General features: G+C 34.7%; 1 protein-coding gene across 1 annotated transcript; it reads left to right on the top strand.

The window, feature by feature from the left end:
• ppp1r14d (protein phosphatase 1 regulatory inhibitor subunit 14D) lies at positions 1 to 27,960 on the top strand. The gene is made up of 4 exons (XM_056477109.1): positions 1 to 373; positions 24,071 to 24,151; positions 24,241 to 24,273; positions 27,531 to 27,960. The coding sequence occupies exons 1-4, from the start codon at positions 188 to 190 to the stop codon at positions 27,597 to 27,599; spliced, it is 369 nt and encodes a 122-aa protein (XP_056333084.1). The 5' UTR covers positions 1 to 187; the 3' UTR covers positions 27,600 to 27,960.

The raw sequence follows: 27,960 nt of genomic DNA, 5'->3' as shown, positions 1-27,960 counted from the left end.
AGACAGAAGACAGGCACTACAGGAGGCTGCTAGACACAAACAACACGATCATGATTTAAAACACACTGCAGTAAAGAGAGAGAGGAGCAATTGCAGCAGGACTTCATCTGAAGGACCCTGTGTGTGTGTGTGTGACAGACAGACAGAGAGACAGACAGAGAGAGAAAGACAGTCCGTTGTGGCAGGCATGGCGTCGGAGCCGGAGCTGGAGCCGGGCACTCAGTCCAGAGTGATGTTTCAGACCAAAGAGGAGGAGCCTGCCCAACGCAAACTGGGCAAACTCACGGTCAAATACAACCGTAAGGACCTGCAGAGGAGACTGGACATTGAGGAGTGGATCGACGATCAGCTGCACCTGCTGTACGACTGCCAGGTAGGAGACAAACACATGCAGTACACAACCAAATGCACCTAAATAAACACCTTGTGAGGCAAGAGAAAGACAGCACTAAATGCTAAAATAAACACCAATCGCATCAAAATAAATACCAAACACATCAAAATAAACACCAGTGCATCAAAATAAACACTGTAAGGTAAGAGACAAATGCATTAAAATAAACACATTGTGAGGTACGAGACAAACACATGTATCAAAATAAACTCCTTGCAAGGTAAGAGACAGACAGCTCCAAAATAAACACCAAATGCTCAAAATGAACACCAAATGCTCAAAATAATCACCAAATGCATCAAAATAAAAACCAAATGCATCAAAATAAACACCAAATGCATCATAATGAACACCAAATGCATCAAAAATAAACACCAAATGCTCAAAATAAACACCAAATGCATCAAAAATAAACACCAAATGCTCAAAATAAACACCAAATGCATCAAAAATAAATACCAAATGGATCTAAATAAACAGCAAATGCATAGAAATAGTCACCTTGCGAGGTAAGACACACAGACAGCACTAAATGCATAAAAATAAACACCAAATGCATAAAAATAAACATCAAATGCATAAAAATAAACACCAAAATTCATCAAATAAACACCAAATGCTCAAAATAACAATCAAATGCATCAACATAAACACCAAAATGCATAAAAACAATCACCTTACGAGGTAAGACACAGACAGACATCACTAAATGCATCAAAATAAACACCAAATGGATCTAAATAAAAACGAAATGCATCAAATCAAAAATCAAATGCATCTAAATAAACACCAAATGCATCAAAATAAACACCAAATGCATCAAAATAAACACCAAATGCATCAAAATAAACACCAAATGCATCAAAATAAACACCAAATGCATCTAAATAAACACCAAATGCATCAAAATAAACACCAAATGCATCAAAATAAACACCAAATGCATCAAAATAAACACCAAATGCATCTAAATAAACACCAAATGCATCAAAATAAACACCAAATGCATCAAAATAAACACCAAATGCATCAAAATAAAAATCAAATGCATCAAAATAAACACCAAATGCGTCAAAATAAACACCAAATGCGTCAAAATAAACACCAAATGCATCAAAATAAACTCTGAATGCATCAAAATAAACACCAAATGCATCAAAATAAACACCAGAATGCATCAAAATAAACACCAAATGCATCAAAATAAACACCAAATGCATCTAAATAAAAATCAAATGCATCAAAATAAACACCAAATGCATCAAAATAAACTCTGAATGCATCAAAATAAACACCAAACGCATCAAAATAAACACCAAAATGCATCATAATAAACATCAAATGCATCAAAATAAACACCAAAATGCATCATAATAAACATCAAATGCATCAAAATAAACACCAAATGCATCAAAATAAACACCAAATGCATCAAAACAAACACCAAATGCATCAAAAAAACCAAACAAATGCATCAAAATAAACACCAAATGCATCAAAATAAACACCAGAATGCATCAAAATAAACACCAAATGCATCAAAATAAAAACCAAATGCATCAAAACAAACACCAAATGCATCAAAATAAACAACAAATACATCAAAATAAACATCAAATGCATCAAAATAAACACCAAATGCATCAAAATAAACACCAAATGCATCAAAATAAACACCAAATGCATCTAAATAAAAATCAAATGCATCAAAATAAACACCAAATGCATCAAAATAAACACCAAAATGCATCATAATAAACATCAAATGCATCAAAATAAACACCAAAATGCATCATAATAAACATCAAATGCATCAAAATAAACACCAAAATGCATCATAATAAACATCAAATGCATCAAAATAAACAACAAATACATCAAAATAAACATCAAATGCATCAAAATAAACACCAAATGCATCAAAATAAACACCAAATGCATCAAAATAAACACCAAATGCATCTAAATAAAAATCAAATGCATCAAAATAAACACCAAATGCATCAAAATAAACTCTGAATGCATCAAAATAAACACCAAACGCATCAAAATAAACACCAAAATGCATCATAATAAACATCAAATGCATCAAAATAAACACCAAAATGCATCATAATAAACATCAAATGCATCAAAATAAACACCAAATGCATCAAAATAAAAACCAAATGCATCAAAACAAACACCAAATGCATCAAAATAAACACCAAATGCATCAAAATAAACATCAAATGCATCAAAATAAACACCAAATGCATCAAAATAAAAATCAAACGCATCAAAATAAAAATCAAATGCATCAAAATAAACACCAAATGCATCAAAATAAAAATCAAATGCATCATAATAAACACCAAATACATTAAAATAAACACCAAATGCATCAAAACAAACACCATGCAAGGTATGAGACAGACAGCAGCAAATGCATCAAATTAAACACCAAAGGCATCAAAATTAGGACAGATTAAACAGCTTGTGAGGTTAGAGACAGACAACAATAAATGCATCAAGTAAATACCTTGCGCGGTAAGACAGCACCAAATGCACCAATCTTTGAGTTCCTTTTTAGACCTGGATAACTGAAAATAATTGCCCCAGTTCACATATCTACAAAACGTAAAATACGGCTGTTTTGTTGTACGTTTTATATGACAAAGGCACTAGAGGGCACTGTTTGCAATTTCAGCAAATCTGAAATGTTACTTAGGATGTGCTTTGTTATACGTTTCCGATGACAAATCCACTATAGGGTGCTGTTTACATTTTTATGATTCTGAAATATGTTACTATAGGGTGTGTTTTGTTGTATGTATTAGATGAAAAATCCACTAGAGGGCACTGTTTATATTTTTGGCGAATCTGAAATATGTTTCTCAGGATGTGCTTTGTTGTAGGTTTCAGATGACAAATATACAAGAGGGCCCTGTTAACATTTTTGTGAGTCTGAAATACGTTACTTAGGGTATGTTTTGTTGTACGTTTTAGATGACAATCACCTAGAAGGCGCTATCTACATTTTTGCAAATCTTAACTACGTTACCTAGGTTATGTTTCACTTTATTTATCAGATGACAAATCCACTAGAGGGCGCTGTTTATATCTTGCAGATAAGAAATATGTTATTTAGGGTGTGTTGTTTTAATGTTATAGATGACAAATACAGTAGAGGGCACTGTTCACATTTTTGTAGGTCTGAAATATGTTACTTAGGGTAGATTTTGCTGTACCTTTCAGGTGACACACCCATAATAGGCTACATTTTGAGAAACGTCTGGGTATGTTTTGTTGTACACTTCAGGTGACAAATAAACTACAGAGTGCAGTCTACATTTTTGATAATTGTAAAACAAGTTGCTCTGTTTTTGTTTTGTTGTACGTTTCAGAATACAAATCCACTAGAGGGCGCTGCATATACATTTTTGGATTTTGAAATATGAAACTGAATCTAATTGAAAACAATTAAACAAAACAACACTGCAATTTTTAGACTGATTATGTTCAATTATAAATATAGATAGTGAATATGTTTTTAGACTTCTCATAGATAAGATCATGTCTCATTGAATCATATAAATTGACTATGATCTATATGTGGCTGAAGATTAATGATCATAGTAGCTGAAATATTTAATCATTTACACATTGCTCAACCCCATCAGAAATCAATTATTCCATTTATAAATTCTATTACAAGCCGTTCACAATAAGATTAAGAAAAAAAAGAACTGCTTTAAAGCTTTAGAAATGCGCTTTAAAGGTATTTATTCATCCGTTAGATGCTTTAATTCAAAGCGGTTCACAGAAGAGCATCATCTCAAGCACATGCTTGCTTCACTGGATCTATATAGTGCACTTATATAAACCACCAACACTTAAATCAGTGGCATGATGTCAATTACCACAGAAAATCATTTTAGCTCCTTCCTCAGAGTACTGTAATGCACTTAACACCAGAAGAGAAGAATATGAAATAGATGAACCCAGACCCGTAGCCAGGGGGGGTTCGGGTGGTTTGAAAAATACACCCCTTACTGACAAAGGTCCAGAATTTGTCCTATACATGAGCTCATTTGTCTTATTTTGACTGGTATGCCATCATAAATAGCATAAATAACACATGAAAAATCTATAAGACCAAGCGGGACCCTCTGTTGGCTGTTTTGGCCAATGCTAACAAATCTTTTTGATGAGTCAAACATCCAGCTGTGCAAGAAAACACACAATCTGACGTAGGTGAGGTCATCTTTCACTACTGCATTGTTTTAAAATAGAGAAAGCATCTACAAGTAACTTTTCATCTAAATCTTGGATCTTTTTTCTATAAACAAAAAAAAAAAAGACAGATAAAAAGGCGTGAAGCACCAAAAGTGGCTCTTATTAATTATCAAATAGATTTGAATACCATTTTGGCTATTGTTGCTATCCATGCATATTCAAATGTACTTTTCACAAGAGAGGCTAGAAAATCGTCAAGCTCTACATTATTATTATTAGTAGTAGTATTCATTCATTCATTCATTCATTTTCAGCTTAGTCCCTTTATTCATCAGGGGTCACCACAGTGGAATGAACCGCCAACTTATCCAGCACATATTCTACGCAGCAGATGCCCTTCCAGCTGCAGCGCATCACTGGGAAACATCCACACACACTCATTCACACACATACACTATGGACAATTTTGCTTTCTCAATTCACCTGTACCGCATGTCTTTGGACTTGAGGGGAAACCGGAGCACCCGGAGGAAACCCACATGAATGCGGGGAGAACATGCAAACTCCACACAGCTGACCCAGCAAACTGACCCAGCCGAGGCTCGAACCAGCGACCTTCTTGCTGTGAGACAACAGCACTACCTACTGAGCCACCGTGTCGCCTTATTACTATTATTATTATTGTGTTTTCATTATTTTTTATTGAAATTGCCAAATTCTGAGGAAGTTGAATGTGCTGGCCGGTTTGTTATTTGCCTAATTCAGTGTTTCCCAACCCTGTTCCTGAAGGCACACCAACAGTACACATTTTCAAGCTCTCCCTAATCCAACACACCTGAATCAACTCACCAGAACATTAGAAAAGACTCCAAAACCTGAAGTGAATGGGTGAGATAGGGGAGACATCCAAAATATGTTCTGTTGATGTGCCTCCAGGAACAGGGTTGGGAAACACTGGTCTAATTAATGACAATAGGCTCCAGTTTTAATGTAAATTTTTAACAGAGTCCTACTTTTTTCTAATATATATGATGTAATAAATTTGGATTTTAAAAATAAGTTTTTTCATGTTTATTTATTCTCAATATTTAGGAAATATCTTTAGTATATCAAAAGGTTTAGTTATGATGATAAGCTAATCCAGCTAAAAATAGTGCTTAAAATGTCACTAAAATGCAGTTTTTAAATCTCATAATTAGAAAACGAGATGTGTAACTGCAAAATGGTCCACTTTTTGAGAAAAAACAACCACCCCTTTCAGCAGGCTGGCTATGGGCATGGAACCATGTATATTACATAATGTATAGACACAACTGAAAATAAAAAATTTGCCTCCTATAAAAATTAATTTTATTTAATTTAAAATATTTTCAACTCATTTGTAAGTATAAAAGTTTTTCCTAATTTTCTACTTATAAGAAATTTCTAATGACCTAATTATCATTTCTAATGATAAAAAATTGTGTTTCCCCAAAAACATCTGATCGTTCACATTTTCATAAATACAGCTCAAAATAAGCATGTTGTCTACAATTTTATATAAATATATATATTTCTTTAAATAATAACAAACATTATTTCTCCCATACATTACAGACAATAATCCAAGAATTTATTTATGAAGAATTTATACACTTTAAATATCAGATATCACAAGTTCCTCCATAGGAATTAGCAAAAGCTGCTGCCACTATCAGTGCATTACTGGTTATTCACCAACCTGACCGATGGGTTCCACATGAGAAAATACTGTAGTAATGGTAAACATTATAGCGAGCCATACTATATTAAACGTATTGTATACTGTAATTACAACACTTTGCTATTGAATGCTCTAGCATACAGTATATTAACTATAGCGACTGTTATAAATACTGTAGTATACTTTAATTTTACTACATTAACTGTGGTGAATTGTAGTATAATATATCCTATAGTTGTGGGAAACTACAGTATCGGCTCAATTGTTTATATCACTGTAGTTGTTGTGTTACCATAGCAACTGAAGAATCACCACAACAGATTAATTACTATAGTTGTTGTGTTACCATAGCAACTATAGAATCACCACAACAGATCAATTACTACAGTTGTTGTTACCATAGCAACTGTAGAATCATCACAACAGATTATTTACTATAGTTGTTGTTCCCATAGCAACTATCGAATCACCACAACAGATTAAATACTATAGTTGTTGTGTTACCATAGCAACTGTAGAATCACCACAAAAGATTAATTACAATAGTGGTTTTGTTGCCATAGCAACAGTAGAATCATCACAACAGATTATTTACTATAGTTGTTGTTCCAATAGCAACTATCGAATCACCACAACAGATTAAATACTATAGTTGTTGTGTTACTATAGCAACAGTAGAATCACCACAAAAGATTAATTACTATAGTGGTTTTGTTGCCATAGCAACTATAGAATCACCACAACAGATCAATTAATATAGTTGTTGTGTTACCATAGCAACTATAGAATCATCACAACAGATTATTTACTATAGTTGTTGTTCCCATAGCAACTATCGAATCACCACAACAGATTAAATACTATAGTTGTTGTGTTACTATAGCAACAGTAGAATCACCACAAAAGATTAATTACTATAGTGGTTTTGTTGCCATAGCAACTATCGAATAACCACAACAGATTAAATACTATAGTTGTTGTGTTACCATAGCAACTGTAGAATCACCACAAAAGATTAATTACTATAGTGGTTTTGTTGCCATAGCAACTGTAGAATCACCACAAATGATTAATTACAATAGTGGTTTTGTTGCCAAAGCAACTGTAGAATCATCCCAACAGATTATTTACAATAGTTGTTGTTCCAATAGCAACTATCGAATCACCACAACAGATTAAATACTATAGTTGTTGTGTTACCATAGCAACTGTAGAATCACCACAAAAGATTAATTACTATAGTGGTTTTGTTGCCATAGCAACTATAGAATCACCACAAAAGATTAATTACAATAGTGGTTTTGTTGCCATAGCAACTGTAGAATCACCACAACAGATGAATTCAAGTACTTTACTATAATATGATTGGAAAAACACTACAGTATTAACTACATATTATAATACTGTTGTGTTATAATACTATAATGTGTTGTGTAAATGACTATGTGTGTAAAAACTGGGCTGTTCCCTATACGTCACAGTTCATGTGATGGACATCTGAGTATTATTGTTTTGTTAATAATATTGATGAAAGTGTTACTTTACATTGAAAAGATGTTCTTTTAGGATTTGTTGAACATTTCTAAAAATAAAAAACACACATTTTTAATTTTATTTTATATTAATGGCCAAATATCACAATCAAATATGTAAATTTACAGGGGGAAAATGTTATATAGCATATAAAAGTGTAACAAAGTATTATATTAAATCCATATTGTTCTTTAAAGTAACACAAAGCCACTCGAGTCAGCGAAGTTTGTACATTCTTTAAAGTATTTCTGTGAAAAGATCTGTATCTCCTCCTAGCATTTGTAATAGTTTGTAATTGTTTAAATGCTATATTGAATGTGATGTCAATATTGAGTTATTATGAAAACAAACAAACAACAAACGGACATATGAGGACACGACATCTGGCGCGTTACGTCACACGCCGTATCCACGTTACCATGGCAACAGGAGGACATTAGCATTTGTGATGAGGCCGTGACATTTCCTGCAACACTTGAGCAGAGAAGCAGATGATATTTGAACAGACCACACACAGACACACGAGAGGCAGGGTTTTCTCTATACGCTGATTATAATCCTGCAAACTGACAGACAGACTATCTATACAAACAGTAAACAAACACTGAGCACTGAAACTATACGCGCCTTCACTGGGTCAAGTCTAGAAGGGATACAGCTGAGGATACTCACGTCAATATAGCATAATTTTTGGGACACTACACAAATATAATTAATATTCTTTTACATTCTTTTACATTTTACATTACATACACTTAATAGGTAATTTAAGAAATAATATGAAAAATACTCTGTATAATTACTGTGTTTACACTACTGTGAGGGTTGGGTTTAGGTAGATGTTAATAAAACACAATTTCATAGGTTATTTAGTAAATAATTTGAAAAATACACTGTATAATTATTGTTTTTGCATTACAGTTAGGGTTAGGGTAAGGGTAGCCACAAATAAAATACAATTTAATGAATAATTTAATAAATAATATTAATCATACACTGTTTAATTATTGTTTTTGCATTACTGTGAGGGTTCAATTAAGGATAGCCGTAAATAAAATACATTTTAATTAATAATTTAATAAATAATATGAATAATTCGGCGTCTAATTATTGTTTTTGCATTACTGTGAGGGTTGGGGTCGAGATAGACGTTAATAAATCACAATTAAATGGGTAATTCAATAAATAATAAGAATATTATTTGGTATAATTACTGTTTTTACATTACTGTGAGGGTTCCCTACTAAAAAAAAGGCTTAAACCGGCCTAGACTGGTTTCAGCCTGACTAGGCTGGTCAAGCTGGATTTAGCTGGTCATTTTCCAGCCTGACCAGCTAAGACCAGGCTGGAAATAGCTGGAAACCAGCCTGGAAATGGCCAAAACCCCTCTAAAACCAGGCTGATCGACCAGCTAAAACCAGCCAACCAGCCTAGGCTGGTTTAAGCTGGATTTTTCAGCAGGGTTGGGTTTAGGGTTGGGGTTGATGTAGACGTAAATAAAACACAATTTAGTTGGTAATTTAATAAATAATATGAATCATTTGCTGTATAATTATTGTTTTTGCATTGCTGTGAGGGTTGGGGTAGACGTTAATAAATCACAATTAAATGGGTAATTCAATAAATAATAAGAATATTATTCAGTATAATTACTGTTTTTGCATCACTGTGAGGGTTGGGGTAAGGGAAGACATTAATAAAATACAATTTAATGGGTAATTTAATAAATAATATGAATAATATGCCGTATAATTATTGTTTTTGCATTGCTGTGAGGGTTGGGTTTATGGTTGAGGTAGAAGTTAATAAAACACAATTTAATTAGTAATTTATTGAATAATATGAATAATATTCTATATAATTACGGTCTTTACATTAATGTGAGGCTTGAGGTTGAGGTAGATGTTAATAAAATAAAATTAATGGATAATTTAATAAATAATAATTATCGTTAACTCCCGCCACAGCTCTATCCCTTCTAGCAACACTGCTGCGGTCTAACTGATAACGGAAGCTAATGTTTAAAAAGACAGTACACCCCAAATTAAAAATGACCTCATCATTTACTCAGACTCAAGTGGTTGTAAACTTTTATCAATTTCCTTGTGGTGAACACAAAACAACATATTCTAAAGAGTGCTGGGGAAAAGACATTGACTAATTAATATAATGTAAACCAGTGTTTCTCAACTGGTGGGTCGCGGGAACATTTTCAGTGGGTCGTGGAGTGTGTGGTAAAAAACAACAACAAAAGTTTAATTTTTAACTGCTTATACCAGACTTCTATTTTGAAATGCGCGCGCAACAACCGTACCGTTTGACATGTGAAATTTCATTTAATTATAGCGACAAATATGTCAAAGCGCAAGTACGACCTCGGATATGTAAAGTATAAATTTATATATATTTATGACAAAAAAAGACTTAAATCCTCAGTGTGTCATATGTAGTGAGAGCATGAAACCTTCTAAATTAACATGACATTTAGAAACCAAACATCCCCGTAGCAAGGACAAACCTGTGGACTATATTCAAAGACGACTCCAATAGCTGAGGGCATCACAAAAGTGCACACATTTTCTTAAAGACAGCAATAAAATATTGTTCATTTGTAAGTCTTGGTGATTTACTTATCATTTATCAGTCACTACTTGTGTATGTTAACAAATAAATACAAATGAATTATAATTCCTAAAATTGTGTTATAGTTCCTAAAAATTTGGGTCGCAGCTTAATGACCATGTAAAAATGTGGGTCCCATGGGCAAACCAGTTGAGAACCACTGATGTAAACGATTCATCTTTGTGAAATATGCATAAAACACACTACACATTTGCGTTATTCCAAAACAATCGACATTAACTTTGGACCATGGGCACTGTCCTTGTTTTTGATTATGTTTTATGAAATAAAGATATAAGATATTGATATAATGCCACTCTGTGCAGTTTTTGCTTGTAATTTTTTTTCCATTATTATACACTGAGAAAAGGCAGAGAAAAGAAATGGTAGACAATAAACATGAGATTCTTGTCAACAATTATAACATATATATATATACTCAAAAAAAATACTGGGTTGTATTAATCAAATGTTGGGTCAAATACAGACAAACCCAACAGTTGGGTTTAAAAAATGTAGTTTAGTTGGAAAAAAATGAACCCAAGTGTTGAGTTTGGTATTTTTCAAGTTAATGGAAAATTTTATGGCTCGTTTCCACTAACTGGTACGGTACGGTTCGGTTTGGTACGGGTCACCTTTATCAAGCTTGCGTTTCCACTAACAAGGGTACCCTTTTGGTGGGCGTGGTGTTGGACAGAAAGTTTCAGTTGACGTCATTCTCGCTGGAGGAAATGTCTACAGTAAAGCTGAACAGGTCATTCACATATCATATGAGAAGCTCTTCTCACAAAACAGATGCTTTACACACATAAATACTTGTGTATAAATGTTTATTACTAACTTTTCAATGAACATGAGTTGATTATAACTGCAGATCAATGACAGTGTGAAACAGCCTACTGTAACGTCTGTAATTATATTAAATAACTAAATAAATGAACATATATAAACACATACAGCCCCTTACAGTCTCCGATATGTTACCATTTACAGAAGAACTACACACAGCAGACATTTCGTCAGTATTTAGGTTTAAAACAACACAAAATATAGCCTACAGTCAGTGTAAACCTCTCATCTGTGTCTGTAATCTTCAGCAGCACATGTAGCCTCTGTAAGAGAGTAATTCCGTCATTCTGAGTTCATATTAGTCCAAAAGGTGAAGATAATAAGTGAGTTAATCATGGCATTTTGTTCATGTTTGCTGAATAATAATGTGCTCCTTTTTTCCGGCTTCTCCTTTGTTTCTTCACGCTTCACTCTCGTGTTTGTCAGTGTCTGACAGGATCGGGTTTCAAAAGCACGTCAATAATCAAGCGCAGGTTATTATCATCAGCTCAACAAGTTTGTTATTTCAGATATAGACTTGCGACGAGCGCAAGCAAGAAAGCGAAACCGCTCACGCCTCAGACTGCCTCGTAAAAAACTACGCGGCACAGGGTAAATCTGCTCTTCTTCTTGGATTTGTGCTGTTCATCAAGACGACGACAAGGTTTGTTTGAGCCCAGATCAACCATGGCTCGTCATTATATGTATATATAAATCCGCTGTAATCTCTCGGCTGTGTATTTTAAACAATGACGTATCTCTGTAAACCAATAGCGTTCAGCTGTGCCTTTTGGTACCCTTTCTCGTGTTTGGTACCCTTTCGAAAGGGTGCCGAAAAAGTGGTACGGTACGGTTCGGTTCGGTACGCCTTTTGACAGTGGAAATGGCCATAAAAGCGTACCAAACCGAACCCTACCGTACCACTCAGTGGAAATGGGCCATTAGGAACCAAACTACTCCAAATAATACTTTTATTACATTATGTGTGTTTTTGTACTTATTTTTTAAAAATAGGTCATTTAGGTCATACATAGATCTATTTCAAGTTACAAAACATGTTTTAGTTTTGGTTTCGACTCTAGTTTTAGTCATCCATAATGATTATTATAGATTTTTATTGTCGTCATTCTGTTTTGCTCTCGGTGTTGTAATGTTTAGATTAGATGGAGATTTAGACTAAAGGTCAAAGCAGAGTTCACTCTAACACAATAGTGAAAGCAAATAATACTGGGCCACACGGTGGCTCAGTGGTGCCTCACAGCAAGAAGGCCGCTGGTTTGAGTCCTGGCAGGACCAGGCATTTCTGTGTGGAGTTTGCAAGTTCTCCCCATGTTGGCGTGGGTTTCATCCGGGTGCTTCAGTTTCCCCCACAGTCCAAACACATGTGATATAGGGGAATTGATGAACTAAATTGTCCATAGTGTATAAGTGTGTGAGAGTGAATGTGTATGGGTAAAAAAAATGCATAAAAAAGTGTTATTTGAAATGAAAGTTGCCTTAAAAAACTAAATATTACCTTTTTTTTCCCAAAAATATGACAAATAAATTACAAGTGATATCTGTATTTATAATATTAACAATTTTAACAAACAATATAATTAAGTATTACCAAAAAATAGATAATAAATATATTTTGATGGATTTATTTATATTTTTATATATTTTTATATAGTTTATTATATTTATAGGTTTGATAATTATTAGTGTTTCATTAATATTTTGAGTTGTGTTTTTATCAGCATAGAGTTTAACATTAGCTCACCTATATAATTGGGGACCTCCCTTAACTCACCACCAGACGGGATGGGAAAACAAACCAAATGTTAACAGATTCCAGTGAGAGAGGTAATCATTTCTTGCTCTGTGTAATAAATATCCAGGTCACTGAGCGGTGCTGGTTAATGTCTGACACGGTCACTTACTAGTAAACTCAAGGACATGAGGAATATTCAGATCTTCCAGCATGTGTGTGTCTGTCTGTACTTGTTTTTGTGACATATCAGGACACAAATCTGTATGACATGGGTATTACAAGAAGTTGGTGCATTATGAGGACATTGCTGATGATTTTATTTCTCCAAAAGCTTGTAAATCACACAGAATGAGTTTTTTCAGAAAGTAAAAGTGCACACAGTCTCCTTTGAGGGTTGATTTTAGGGGTAGGGTGGGGTTAGGGGCATAGAAAATGCAGTTTGGACAGTATAAAAACAATGGAAACCTATGGAATGTGCCCACAATTGACAAAAACAAACATCTCTGTGTGTGTATGTGTGTGTTAGAATGTGCTGAATAAGCTAGCAGATGTTTAGTGTGTGTGTGTGTGTGTGTGTGTGTGTGCATGTGCGTGTGTGTGTGTGTGTGTGTGTGTGTGTGAGTGCGAGTGTGTGTGTGAGTGTGATTTCTGTGAAAAATGCATTGGAGCAATTCCAGTTTTATGGATGTGAGAATTGCAGTAGGGGCTGCACAGTGGCAGAAGGGCATCTACTGCGTAAAACATATGCTGGATAAGTTGGCGGTTCATTCTGCTGTGGTGACCCCTGATTAATAAGGGATTAAGTTTTGCTATTTTGCTGAAATCTTTTTTTTTTTTTATGGCGAGCTTGACATTTGCATGGACTTGCTTAGAAATGCTGCTTTATCTGTGTTTTATCACACACACACACACTGGTCTTTTCTATCAACATGAGAGGATTAAAGTGCAGCAGATTTGAGGCGTCTGTTGTGTCCTAAATACATGCTAAAGCAGCTTAAAGAGGACGCTTTCATGTTCACTGGGGCTACATCTTACTGATACAATGCTTTTCAGCTATTTTCATATCAGTCAGCTTTGTGCTTGACTGTTTGGCGCCATCTAGTGTCTGAATAATGCTCAGGTTAGTGTATACTCCATCAGCTGTTTTAGCTTCTGTCAGCTTTGTGGTTTTGACTGTTTGTCTCCATCTAGTGTCTGAATAATGTGCAGGTTAGTGTATACTCCATCAGCTGTTTTAGTTTCTGTCAGCTTTGCGTTTTTGACTGTTTGTCTCCATCTAGTGTCTGAATAATGTGCAGGTTAGTGTATACTCCATCAGCTGTTTTAGTTTCTGTCAGCTTTGCGTTTTTGACTGTTTGTCTCCATCTAGTGTCTGAATAATGCGCAGGTTAGTGTATACTCCATCAGCTGTTTTAGTTTCTGTCAGCTTTGTGTTTTTGACTGTTTGGCGCCATCTAGTGTCTGAATAATGCTCAGGTTAGTGTATACTCCATCAGCTGTTTTAGTTTCTGTCAGCTTTGTGTTTTTGACTGTTTGGCGCCATCTAGTGTCTGAATAATGCGCAGGTTAGTGTATACTCCATCAGCTGTTTTAGTTTCTGTCAGCTTTGTGTTTTTGACTGTTTGTCTCTATCTTGTGTCTAAATAATGCACAGGTTAGTGTATACTCCATCAGCTGTTTTAGTTTCTGTCAGCTTTGTGTTTTTGACTGTTTGTCTCCATCTTGTGTCTGAATAATGCGCAGGTTAGTGTATACTCCATCAGCTGTTTTAGTTTCTGTCAGCTTTGCGTTTTGACTGTTTGGCGCCATCTAGTGTCTGAATAATGCGCAGGTTAGTGTATACTCCATCAGCTGTTTTAGTTTCTGTCAGCTTTGCGTTCATTAAGCATTAATAAACTATTCTGGCTCAGAACTTGTTTTATGGCAAGTAATCATGTAATAAGTGGGATAAAATACCTCCAGGACGGTTGTTTTCACAGAATAAACCCTTTAGACTTATACAACAGTGCTGCACTTCACATCAGTTTTTATTCATTATCCCCAACCTACACAATATTCCTGCCAGGAAGGTTATGTGAATGTAATTTCTTTGAATGTTCATAACATCTGGTTTTTATTTTGCAAACATTAAAAACATTCAGAGAAGATTCTGTTTTATGAGATTGTTAAATTTGAATGTTTGTGTTTTTATATATCCTGAAATATCGAAATATAGACGGGAATAAAACTGTACAGTTTGGCATTCATCATCACAATTTATATATATAATCATCTAGCAGATGCTTTTATCCAAATGACGAGCAAATGAGGATAATAGAAGCACTTTAGGGGCCTGTTTCAGTAAGGAGGTTCAACCAACTCAGAGTTTAAACTTGAACTCGGAGTTGATTTACAGAGAGATTAAAAACTCAAGAGTTTTCAGTTTCAGAACAGCGGATCTGAGTTGGGTCATTCAACTTTGAGTAGACTAACTCAGAGTTTAGCTCGCACACAGCGACTATAAAAAGGCATTATTAAACAGAGACAGTTAGCATGGGAAAACAGCTGCTCAATTCAATGTGTAAGTTTACATTTAAAGTGTTTAAGTATTTAAGTATGATAAAATAAGTGATGTAATGTGTGATGTTTATTGACTTTTCACTTGAAAAAGCATACAAACTTGACAAAACAAGAATGCAGATAACCTTCACTCAATGTTCAGTGGAAATGTTTAATTAAAGGTTCCCACTTTTACACATGTTGATCAGTTTAAGATAAAATGTCTAAAATCGAGTTTTTAATAGATGTAAAAGTGCGCTTGTGTGTGTCTGCCTTTATTATTGATCGAGTGGTAGAGGTTGATATGACATTTAGAATGTAAGCAGAACTAAAATATTGTTTTTAGAACGAGTAATAATCCCATTGATTACAGTAGATATCCCTGTTGAAGGTCAGTGAATTTAAGATAATTATTTATTAAAAAGGACAAGCCATTCTCGTGACTTTATTCTTTGTGTAACTGAAATGTAGGCAATAGTCATGTTTCCATCCAAAAATGAGCATTAAATTTATGAGCAAATGTGGAATATCGCATAAAAGACGTGTGAATAAAGCAGCGTTTCCATCCAACAAGTCAAAGAAAACTAAATCGACGCATCCTGATTAACTGGAGCCAAATATCATCAGTAAAAACAGAATTTACTGCGGTAGAAGAAGCTGCGTCAATCACACAATGAATGTGTGGTGGTGTTTGAAGCCATAAGACGCGGAGAACAGACGCTCTTAACACACTCCAGATGCTCTGGATCAATTAATGATATAATAACACTAATACTGACACGGTTAAGGTGTTTTTGCATGACCAAATGTCATTACGTGTTTTCAAAAGCTTTGCACATCTTGGCGTTTCCATCAACCGATTTTTTATGCGCATATCCAAATTGAGCATTATAATAGGTGGGTGGAAATGTAAGGCTAAGGTGAGAAATACAGCTTCATCTTTAAAAAGGGGAGGAGACCGACAGAAACTCAGAGTTAAGAGAATAAAACCGGCACCTGACCAGGTTAGGTTCACAGAGTAAGTGACCACAGTAACTGACTCTGAGTTAAAGTTACCTCTCTTTCAGAAACAGGCTTGACTTACCCTGCTTTCTCCAGTTTAACAAACCTGCCATTTTGAAATGGAAAACCCAGAGTTTCTCTCACTTCAGGGCTAACAAACTCTGAGTTTTCATTTAACCTCCTTTCTGAAACAGGGTTAATGTCACCAGAGAGCAGCAATATATAAATAGCATGAAAAGTTCAGGTTGGTTTACTGTTTTTTTTATTATTATTATTATTAGTAGTAAATTAGTTAAATTAGTTAAGTGTTGAGTCTTCAGACATAACCTACAGATGGCCAGATTTGCGTGGATTGGATTTTAATGTTGATGATTTAAATTATTTAATGATTTAAATGTCTTTGCTTGGATTGTTTTGATCTTTGCTTTTCTTTTGCTGTAAAGCACATTGTGACTTCAATTTTGTGTAGAGTGTAGAGTTACTTTTGCGCAGAGATAAGCAAGGCTAAATCAGTATAGGGATAAATATAAGACAAGGATAAATCAACAATGTTTGTCATAAGTGAGCTGAATATACATAGTAATAAAACTGTAGAGTTTGGTGTAAGTGCTTGGATTATAGATTGGAATAAACCAATAATCGTTGGTGTAAGTCAGGGGTGTCCAAACTCGGTCTTGGAGGGCCGGTGTCCTGCAGATTTTAGCTCCAACTTGCCTCAACACACCTGCAGGGATATTTCTAGAAAGCCTAGTAAGTGCTTGATTAGCTAGCCCAGGTGTGTCTGATTGGGGTTGGAACTAAACTTTGCAGGACACCGGCCCTCCAGGACCGAGCTTGGATATGCCTGGTGTAAGTCATCATAATGTTGCTTGGAATAAGCCAGTGAATTTAGATGTTTGTAAATTGCACAGTATTTAACTGTATTATGAACAGAATTTTACTGTACATCAGTTATGCAGGATGTTACTGTATTTTATAGCTGCATTGTGAGAATTACTGTATATTCTACAGCAAGGTAAAATACAATACTGTAAATACAGCAAGAAATTGTGCTGTAAATGTAAATACAGTATTTTTGCTGTAATTAATTTACGGTAAATTACTGATGAACTGCTGCCAGTAAGTTACTGTAGATTCTACAGGTAATCATTAACAGTGTATAGAAAGGGATAAACCAATTTATTTAAAAGGGGCGCTATTATGCCCATTTTAACAAGATGTAAAATACATCTCTGATGTCTCTTAAGCATGTGGGAGTGAAGTTTCAGCTTAAAATAGCACACAGATAATGTTTTTTTAACTCTTTGAAACTGACCCCTTTAGACTTTGATTCTAACTGTGGCGTTTTGGTGACTGTCGCTTTAAATTCAAATGAGATTGTGCTCTTTTTAAAAGAGGGCGGAGCTGTAAATGCCTGTGTGTCAGCCTAGTGGCAGATTCAAAAACAAGACAAATGTCCTATGCTAATGAGGAGGAGATGGTCACTAGTGGGCGGGGCTTTCCCCCTCTGATGACACATACAAAGGGAAAATGTCAATCAAAGTGTTTCTGCAGGCTGTTTTTATCAAGTCTGATTATAAACAAATACAATTCATTAAAGTTGATCATTAGAGTCTGGAGATATTCACACACTGCTGACACACAACTGGGGTTAAACCCCTTATAAAAGTGATTCCTGCATAATAGGTGCCCTTTAAATCATCAGAATTGAGATAGGAATAAACCAATACAAATTGGTTTAAGACATTGTAATGGAATAAACACATAAAATGTGGTTGAATAATGTACTTTACTGTGGTTTTCTGTGCTTTACTGTAGTTTACCGTGGTGTGTTTGGGAGTGCCGCTGTGTTCCTCCTGGTTTTGGTGATGCTGTGAATATTTCATGGCCTGACGGAAGGGTTTCACTCAGGTTCTCTTCCGTGTGGAAGCCTGAAACAGTCCGCCCACTCTGCATTATTCATGAGCGTCTGTAATTTATGCGTGACCTCACTGGATCCTGCATTCTTTCTGGCCACACACACACACACATACACACACACACACACACACACACAAACACACACACACGCACACACAGTTGACTTGTATTAACATTACATTATAGTTGTTGAGTAACTGACAAAAAGTTAAAGGAACTGATTGATGAGTGTGTGTTGGTGTGTTTGTGCAGTTGCTGGAGTGTTGCTGTGGGGTTTTTTTTTAAGTGTGCAAAACAACATGCAAATTTAGAAGGATAATTCAAGCAAAAATTAAATCCAGTCACATATTTATTGCGATGCACTGAAATTATTCCCTTTCACAATATAAAACATGTCTTACACGTGACTATTTTAAACTTTTGTAAATAATTTATGTGATTTTTATAAATTATATTGTGTAAAAAGGTGATGCAGTGGGTAGCACAATCACCTCACAGCAAAAAGTTTTGAGTCGCTGGTTCGAGCCCTGGCTGGGTCAGTTGGTATTTCTGTGTGGAGTTTGCATGTTCTCCCCGTGTTGGCATGGGTTTGCTCTGGTTTCCCCCACAGTCCAAACACATGCGCTATAGGGGAATTGGGTAAGCTAATTTGTCTGTGGTGTGTGTGAATGAGAGTGTTTCCCAGTGATAGGTTGCAGCTAGAAGGGCATCCGCTGCGTAAAACATGTGCTGGATAAGTTGGCGGTTCATTCCGCTGTGGCGACCCCTGATTAATAAAGGGACTAAGCCGAAAAGAAAATAAATGAATGAAAGATGTAAAAATCAGAGTTTTCTGAAAGTCATATTTATCAAATATCAGGTACAGCAATGACCAATATTTAGACCTAAAATACCTCCGAGAGATCCAAATGTATGACTGCATTATTCATTCATTTTCCTTCGGATGAGTTCCTTCATTCATCAGGGGTCGCCACAGCAGAATGAACCGCCAACTATTCCAGCATATGTTTTACACAGCAGATGCCCTTCCAGCTGCAACCCAGTACTGGGAAACACCCATACACACTCATACACTATGGCCATTTTAGTTAATCAATTCTCCTATAGCTCATGGACTTGTAACTGTAGCACCCAGAGGAAACCCACGCGAATACTGGGAGGACATGCAAACTCCACACAGAAACGCCAACTGACCCAGCCGAGGCTCGAACCAGCGACTTTCTTGCTGTGTTGCAATAATGCTAACCACTGAGCCTCCTTGTCACAGCTGAATTATTACAATTACAAAAAAAAAATGTAAATAAAAAATTACAAGAAATAAGTCTTTTCTAGTCTTTCTACTTTCAAATTTCATAATTTCTCTGTTTGTTTATAATTATTTTTGTATGTGTGTTAGTATTTTCTGAATGAAAACATTATGAACACTGAACAATGGCAACATTATCATATTTTTTCTTCTTGGTTGTTATTTTATCATTAGTTATGTATTATTTTATTTTATTTAGGCTACATAACTGTCACTTTTGTTTATTAATTTTAATATATATATATATATATATTTTAATATTATAATTAATTACTACTAAATACTACTTGTTTAAACTTGTTTTAAATATCATATTAAAATTAAATATAAATACATTTAATTATTAATAAATATTTGTCTTAAATTTAAAAATGTGATGACGTTGGCTCAGTGGTTAGCACTGTGGCCTCACAGCAAGAAGGTCACTGGTTCGAGCCTTGGCTGGACCAGGCATTTCTGTGTGGAGTTTGCATGTTCTCCTCGTGTTGGCGTGGGTTTCCTCCGGGTGCTCCGGTTTCCAAGTCCAAATACATGCCCTATAGGGAAATTGATGAACTAAATTGTCCATAGTGTATGAGTGTGAATGATTGTGTATGGATGTTTCCCAGTACTGAGTTGCGGCTGGAAGACCATCCGCTGTGTAAAACATATGCTGGATAAGTTGGCGATTCATTCCACTGTGGCAACCCCTGATAAATAAAGGGACTAAGCCGAAAAGAAAATGAATGAATTTATCTTAAATTTAAAAATGTGATGGGGAAACGGTGGCTCAGGGGTTAGCACTGTGGCTTCACAGCAAGAAGGTTGCTGGTTCAAGCCTTGGCTTGCTAGTTGGTGTTTCTATGTGGAGTTTGCATGTTCTCCCCGTGTTGGCGTGGGTTTCCTCCGGGTGCTCTGGTTTACCCCACAGTCCAAACACATGCGCTATAGGGGAATTGATGAACTATATTGACTGTAGTAGTGTGTGTGATTGAGTGTGTATGAATGTTTCCCAGTACTGGGTTGCGACTGGAAGGGCATTCGCCGTGTAAAACATATGCTGGATAAGTTGGCAGGTCATTCCGCTGTGGCGACCCCAGATTAATAAAGGGACTAAGTCGAAAAGAAAATGAATGAATGAATAAACATTAGCACAGAATATGGTTATCACATGAAATATGATGAGGGTAAAATATGTTTTGCATTACTATCAAAATGACCAGTTTTGACTCTCATATTTATCTATATCTTATATTTAATTTTATATACTTAAATATTTTATATATTTTTAAACATTTTATCAGATTCGAACACGACTTTGAATTAAAAAAATATTGGGTTATTTAATTTATTGTTAAAGGCTGTTTCTTTGTAATTGCTTTGTGAGTGTGTGTTGTGTTTGTGCTCAGAGATTTCCACATTACCGGAGTGTTTAGCGCTGGTTGTGTTTTGAAGCTCTCAGGGAAACCTGGAAGGAAAATCCGATTAGTAACGAATCCACATTAGAGAAACAGCAGCGCCTCACATCCTGTCACACCTCATTCAGACAAAACACACACACATGCACACAGACACACACATACACACACAAACACACACACACACACACACACACACACACTCATATACGCACATAGAGATACATATACATACACACACATAGACATATACATACACACACACACACACACACACACACGCACACACACACACACACACACAGACACAGACATGCACACAGTCACACGCCCATCCATACACACACACAAAGACAAACACACACACATATACACACACACACACACACACACACACACACATAGAGAGAGACATACACATACAAATACACAGAGACAGAGACACGCACACAAACACATATTACTGTGCTTTATGAAGCGCAGTGAAATATTGATAAGCACATCATCATCATCATCATCATCATCATCATTCAGACAGAAGTGTTAATGATATCTGATGCCCATGAGAGTCATAAATGCTTTACGAGCATCCAGAAGCCTGAACTCCTCATCATAATCAGATTTTCATATGGATTATAATAGTGTTACAGCACTGGCCACAATTCAGCATCATTCATCAAGGTTTATTTACCAGCCAACAGAGAACGTTCATATAATGTTATAAAACATTTATAAAACATTACTAAAATTGGATTCAAATTCATTTATCAGTTTTTTTACCAGCCTAAAGAGAACGTTCACACAACATTTATAGAACATTTATAAAACATTAAAGTATGACATTTCTTTACCAGCCTAAACAGAACGTTCACACAACGGTTAAACAATATTAAAATTTGACGTTTCTTTACCGGCCAACAGAGAACATCTACGCAACATTTATAAAACATCCTTAAAATCTGACTGAATTTCAGCATTATTTACCAAGGTCTCTTTACCAACCAACAGAGAACGTTCACACAACGTTTATAAAACATTATTAATATCTGATGTGTCTTTACCAGCCAACAGAGAACATCTACGCAACATTTATAAAACATCCTTAAAATCTGACTGAATTTCAGCATTATTTACCAAGGTCTCTTTACGGACCAACAGAGAACGTTCACACAACGTTTGTAAAACATTATTAATATCTGATGTATCTTTACCAGCCAACAGAGAACATCTACGCAACATTTATAAAACATCCTTAAAATCTGACTGAATTTCAGCATTATTTACCAAGGTCTCTTTACGGACCAACAGAGAACGTTCACACAACGTTTGTAAAACATTATTAATATCTGATGTATCTTTACCAGCCAACAGAGAACATCTACGCAACATTTATAAAACATCCTTAAAATCTGACTGAATTTCAGCATCATTTACCAAGGTCTCTTTACCGACCAACAGAGAACGTTCACACAACGTTTATAAAACATTATTAAAATCTGATGTGTCTTTACTGGCCAAGAGAGAACGTTCACACAATGTTTATAAAACATTTAGAAAACATTATTAAAATCTAATGTTTCTTTGTGGCCAACAGAGAACATTCATGCAACGTTTTTAAATCATCCTTAAAATCTCATTGAATTTCAGCATTGTTTACCAAGGTCTCTTTACCGACCAACAGAGAACGTCCACACAACATTCATAAAACATTAAAATCTGATGTGTCCAACGGCCAACAGAGAACATCTACGCAACGTTTATAAAACATTGTTAAAATCTGACTGAATTTCAGCATCATATGCCAAGGTCTCTTTACTGACCAACAGAGAACGTTCACTCAATGTTTTTAAACATTTAGAAAACATTATTAAAATCTGATGTGTCTTTACTGGCCAAGAGAGAACGTTCACACAATGTTTATAAAACATTTAGAAAACATTATTAAAATCTAATGTTTCTTTGTGGCCAACAGAGAACATTCATGCAACGTTTTTAAAACATCCTTAAAATCTCATTGAATTTCAGCATCATTTACAAAGGTATCTTAACTGACCAACAGAGAACGTCCACACAACATTCATAAAACAATAAAATCTGATGTGTCCAACGGCCAACAGAGAACATCTACGCAACGTTTATAAAACATCGTTAAAATCTCATTGAATTTCAGCATCATATGCCAAGGTCTCTTTACTGACCAACAGAGAACGTTCACACAATGTTTTTAAACATTTAGAAAGCATTATTAAAATCTAATATTTCTTTGCTGGCCAACAGAGAACATTCATGCAACGTTTATAAAACATCCTTAAAATCTGACTGAATTTCAGCATCATTAACCAAGGTCTCTTTACCGACCAACAGAGAACGTTCACACAATGTTTGTAAAACATTATTAATATCTGATGTGTCTTTACCAGCCAACAGAGAACATCTACGCAACGTTTATAAAACATCCTTAAAATCTGACTGAACTTCAGCATTATTTACCAAGGTCTCTTTACCGACCAACAGAGAATGTTCACACAACATTTATAAAGCATTTAGAAAACATTATTAAAATCTAATGTTTCTTTACTGGCTAACAGAGAACAATCATGCAACGTTTATAAAACGTTATTAAAATCTAATGTTTCTTTACCAGCAAACAGAAAACGTTCACACAACATTTATAAAACATGACTAAAATCTACTTAGTGAGCTAGTGTTGAGTGTGTAACAGTGTCTGTTAGTTTTATAGTGTAAAAGTAAGTTCACTATGTAGTGAGCAGATGTTGAGTGTGTAACAGTGAGTGTCTGGTAGCGTTTATAGTGTTACAGTAAGTGCACTATGTAGTGAGCAAGTGTTTGTGTGCAGGAGGAGGAGATTCCAGAGCTGGAGATCGACATTGATGAGCTTCTGGAGCTGACAGACGAAGAGCAGAGATCCAGACTGCACGTATGATCAACATCTGACAACATCCCACACGAAGCACTAATGCTGATATAACACTTCACTGATCCTCAACCTGCTCTTCTGTTTTACAGGAGCTTTTACAGGAATGCGGAAAGCCAAAGGAGGTACCACAAACACACCCATGCACGCACACACACACATATATACGACCCCAAATCAGAGACAGTTGGGACAGTATGGAAAACGCAAATAAAAAAAAGAAGTGATTTCTAAATTGACTTGTATTTCACTGCAGACAATACAACAAACATTATTTAATGTGCTCCTCATGATTATTATTGGGTTTTTTTCTAATTAAACTCGTATTCCAATTTTGGTTCTTGCAACACATTTAAAAAAACAGTACAACAGTATAACAGTAAAGCATTTACCGTTCCTTTTCACAACACTTTAGGGACACGTTTAGGGACTGAAGACAGCAACTGATGAAGTGTTCCAGGTGTGATTTTGTGCCATTTTTCCTGTAAACAAGTCTTAAGGTGTGCAATAGTACGGGGTCTTTGTTGTCACATTGTGTGCTTCAAAATGCACCACACATTCTCTATCAGAGACAGCTCGGGACTGCAGGCAGGCCAGTCCAGTACCTGTATCCCCTTCCTCCATAGCCAGGTGTATGTGTGCAGAATGTGGTTTTGCATTGTATTGTTGAAATATGGATGGGTGTCCCTGGAAAAGAAGGCAGCATACTGTGCTCTCTGTACTTTTCAGCATGAATGGTGCATCACTGAGGTGCAAGTTATCTTTGCCAAGGGCACTGACACAACCCCATACCATGACAGACCCTGGCTTTTGGACTGCTGCTGAAAACAGTCTGGATGATCCTTTTTGTGTTTGTTCCGGAGCACTGTGTTCACTGTGTGATGGTTCATCCCAGATGCCTCCGAGCCCAGAGAAGTGGATGGCACTTCTGGACACTGTTAACATAGGGCTTTCTTTTGGCACAGTACAGTTTTCACTGGCATTTGTGGATGTAACTCCGTATTGTGGTACTTGATAAAGGTTTGCTGCAGTAGTCCTGAGCCCATGTGGTGATCTGGCTCATAGATGAATGAGGATTCTTGATGCAGCGCCACCTGAGGGATCGGAGATCACGGTTGTTCAGCTTAGGCTTGCGCTCTTGTCCTTTACACACTGGAACTTCTTTTAATGATGTTCTGCACTGTTGAAGGTGAAATATCCAAATGTCCTCCTCTCTTTCTTTGAGGAACATTGCTTTTCAACATTTCAATCATTTCCTCATGTATGTGTTGTCAAACTGGCGATCCTCGGCTCATCTTTGCTCCTAGAGGACTAGACCTTTCTTAGATGCTGCTTTTGTACCAAATCATAATCACTATCACCTGTTGACATCACCTGTTTCACATCACATCATTATTTCACCAGTTTACCTGATCACTGCACTAAACTGCTCCTGGCACAACTCTTTTTGAAATGTGTTGCAGGTCTGAATGACAGGAAAGATTTATATTTACAAATGAAATGAAGTTGAGCAGACAAAACATCAAATATCTTGTGTTTATATTGTCTGCAAACAAATACAAGTAAAAGCAAATTTGCAAATCACTACCTTCTTTATTTGAGTTTTCCATACTGGCCCAATTTTATTTCTGATTTGGGGTTGTATATCATAATAACAATAATAATAATAATAATAATAATAATAATAATAATAATAATAATAATAATAATAATAATAATGTAATTTGATTTGAAAATGCTACTGTAAAACCCTATTTATAATAAATGTAAATAAATGCAATAAATAAAATTACTATTAATATTAATGACATTAATTATAACATTACAGCTTATAATAGTGTTAATAGTAATAATGTTTATAAAAAAGCTACTGTAAAATCCTATTTATTAATACATCTTTAGCTAATAAATAAAATGTATTCCAATAATAAAATAATTATAATCAAATAAATGTAATCAAAATTATTTTTATTAATATTAAAATATTATAGCTAATAGTAGTAATAAAATAATTGTTAGAAAAAACACAACTGTAAAATTCTGTTTATTAATATATCAACACACACAAAAAACATTATGATTATGATTATTAATGATTATGATTATGATTATTAATGATTATGAAGAAAAAAATACACTGAAAACACCAACATTTGTTGCTCAAGGTTTTCATAATAAAAGCATTCATAAAGCATTTTCAGCTTATAAATAAAATTACAAATAATACAAGTATAATTAATAATTATTAATAATAACAATTATACTTATAATAAAATAAAAGCAATTATTAGCATTACTAAAACCTAATAATTAATTAATTAATTATAACTATACAGCTTATAATAATATTAATAATGCATGAACGTTCTCTGTTGGTCGGTAAAGAGACCTTGGTAAATGATGCTAAAAATTCAGTCAGATTTTAAGGATGTTTTATAAACGTTGCGTAGATGTTCTCTGTTGGCTGGTAAAGACACATCAGATATTAATAATATAATATTAATAATTTTATTAGAATAAAAGCTACTGTTTATTAATAAAGTGTATTTAATTATTTACCTTTACAGACAGTTTGTTTTCTACATCATTGAGTTAATTAGGAGTAAAATCTGCATGAAACTCATGCAATTATGGAAATAAACACCATTTGAAAATAATATATTTTACTGTCATATTTTCATAATAAATTAAAAAAAGAATTTATCACTCATAAATAAAATGTATTAAAAATAATAGAATAATTACAGCACAATAAATGTAATAAATATAACATATTATTAATATTAGTAACATTAATTATAACATTACAGCTAACAATATTAACAATTCTATTAGAAAAAAGCTGTTGTAAATCCTGTTTATTAATAAATATTATTATTAATATTCACAAAAATACATTTACCTCCAGTTTTTCAGAAAAATTGCACTGAAAACACCAACATATCATGGTGAAAAGAATATAATTCACGGTCATATTATAATATTGAATTAAGAAAAGCATTTTCAGCTCATAAATAAAAAGTAGTAAAATAATTATGCCAATAAAATAAATGCAATAATAAAATTATTATTATTAATAACATTAATCATTACATGGATAATAATAATAATGTTATTTTATTAGAATAAAAGCTAAAATAAAAGTTACTGTGTATTAATAAAGCGCAAGTTGCATTATTACACACAAAACTGCATTTACTGACAGCTTTTCTACAACCTTATATTAATGATGAGTCAAATCTGCACTGAAAACACATGTGACTGTAAATAAACACCAACATTTGATGATGACGGTGTTATATTTTCATAATATTATTTTTAAAAAATCATTTTCAGCTCTATAATCACACTAAAGCACAAATGTATCTCTGTGTTTACGCAGGATTTCATCAATGGGCTGCTTTATCGGATGAAGGGCCTGCGAAAGATGTCTGGATCTCTGAAGAAATAGGTCAAAATCTGGAGATATATCAATATGGCTCCGCCCATGACTCCCACCCCTCAACTCTAAGCCCCGCCCCGGACCACACCCACTGGTCCTGCATTGACTTTCATTCCCTAAACACACACTAATAATCTCACAGCACAAAATCTCCATCGCCTACTATGACTTTTTTTGTGAAATGTACATTTTGTTCCGTATTTATACACACACACACACACACACACACACACGCACACGCACACACACACACGTATATATATATATATATATATATATTTTGTTCTGACAAGTGTTGTATGTGGTAGTTTCTTTCAGAGATTCAGCAGGAGATAATAAATGACGAATTCAGGAGATCTTTCTTACATTC

The sequence above is a fragment of the Danio aesculapii genome, chromosome 17 (assembly GCF_903798145.1).
Source record: "Danio aesculapii chromosome 17, fDanAes4.1, whole genome shotgun sequence".
Taxonomy (NCBI): domain Eukaryota; kingdom Metazoa; phylum Chordata; class Actinopteri; order Cypriniformes; family Danionidae; genus Danio; species Danio aesculapii.
The sequence above is the reverse complement of the archived record's forward strand: the minus strand, read 5'-3'. Positions and strand labels throughout refer to the sequence as shown.

Excerpts from the sequence above, each read along its gene's own strand:
- ppp1r14d (XM_056477109.1), top strand. The coding sequence starts at position 188 with ATGGCGTCGGAGCCGGAGCTGGAGCCGGGCACTCAGTCCAGAGTGATG. Across the intron at positions 24,152-24,240 it reads AGCAGAGATCCAGACTGCAC|GAGCTTTTACAGGAATGCGG; the intron begins GTATGATCAACA and ends TCTGTTTTACAG. Across the intron at positions 24,274-27,530 it reads AATGCGGAAAGCCAAAGGAG|GATTTCATCAATGGGCTGCT; the intron begins GTACCACAAACA and ends GTGTTTACGCAG.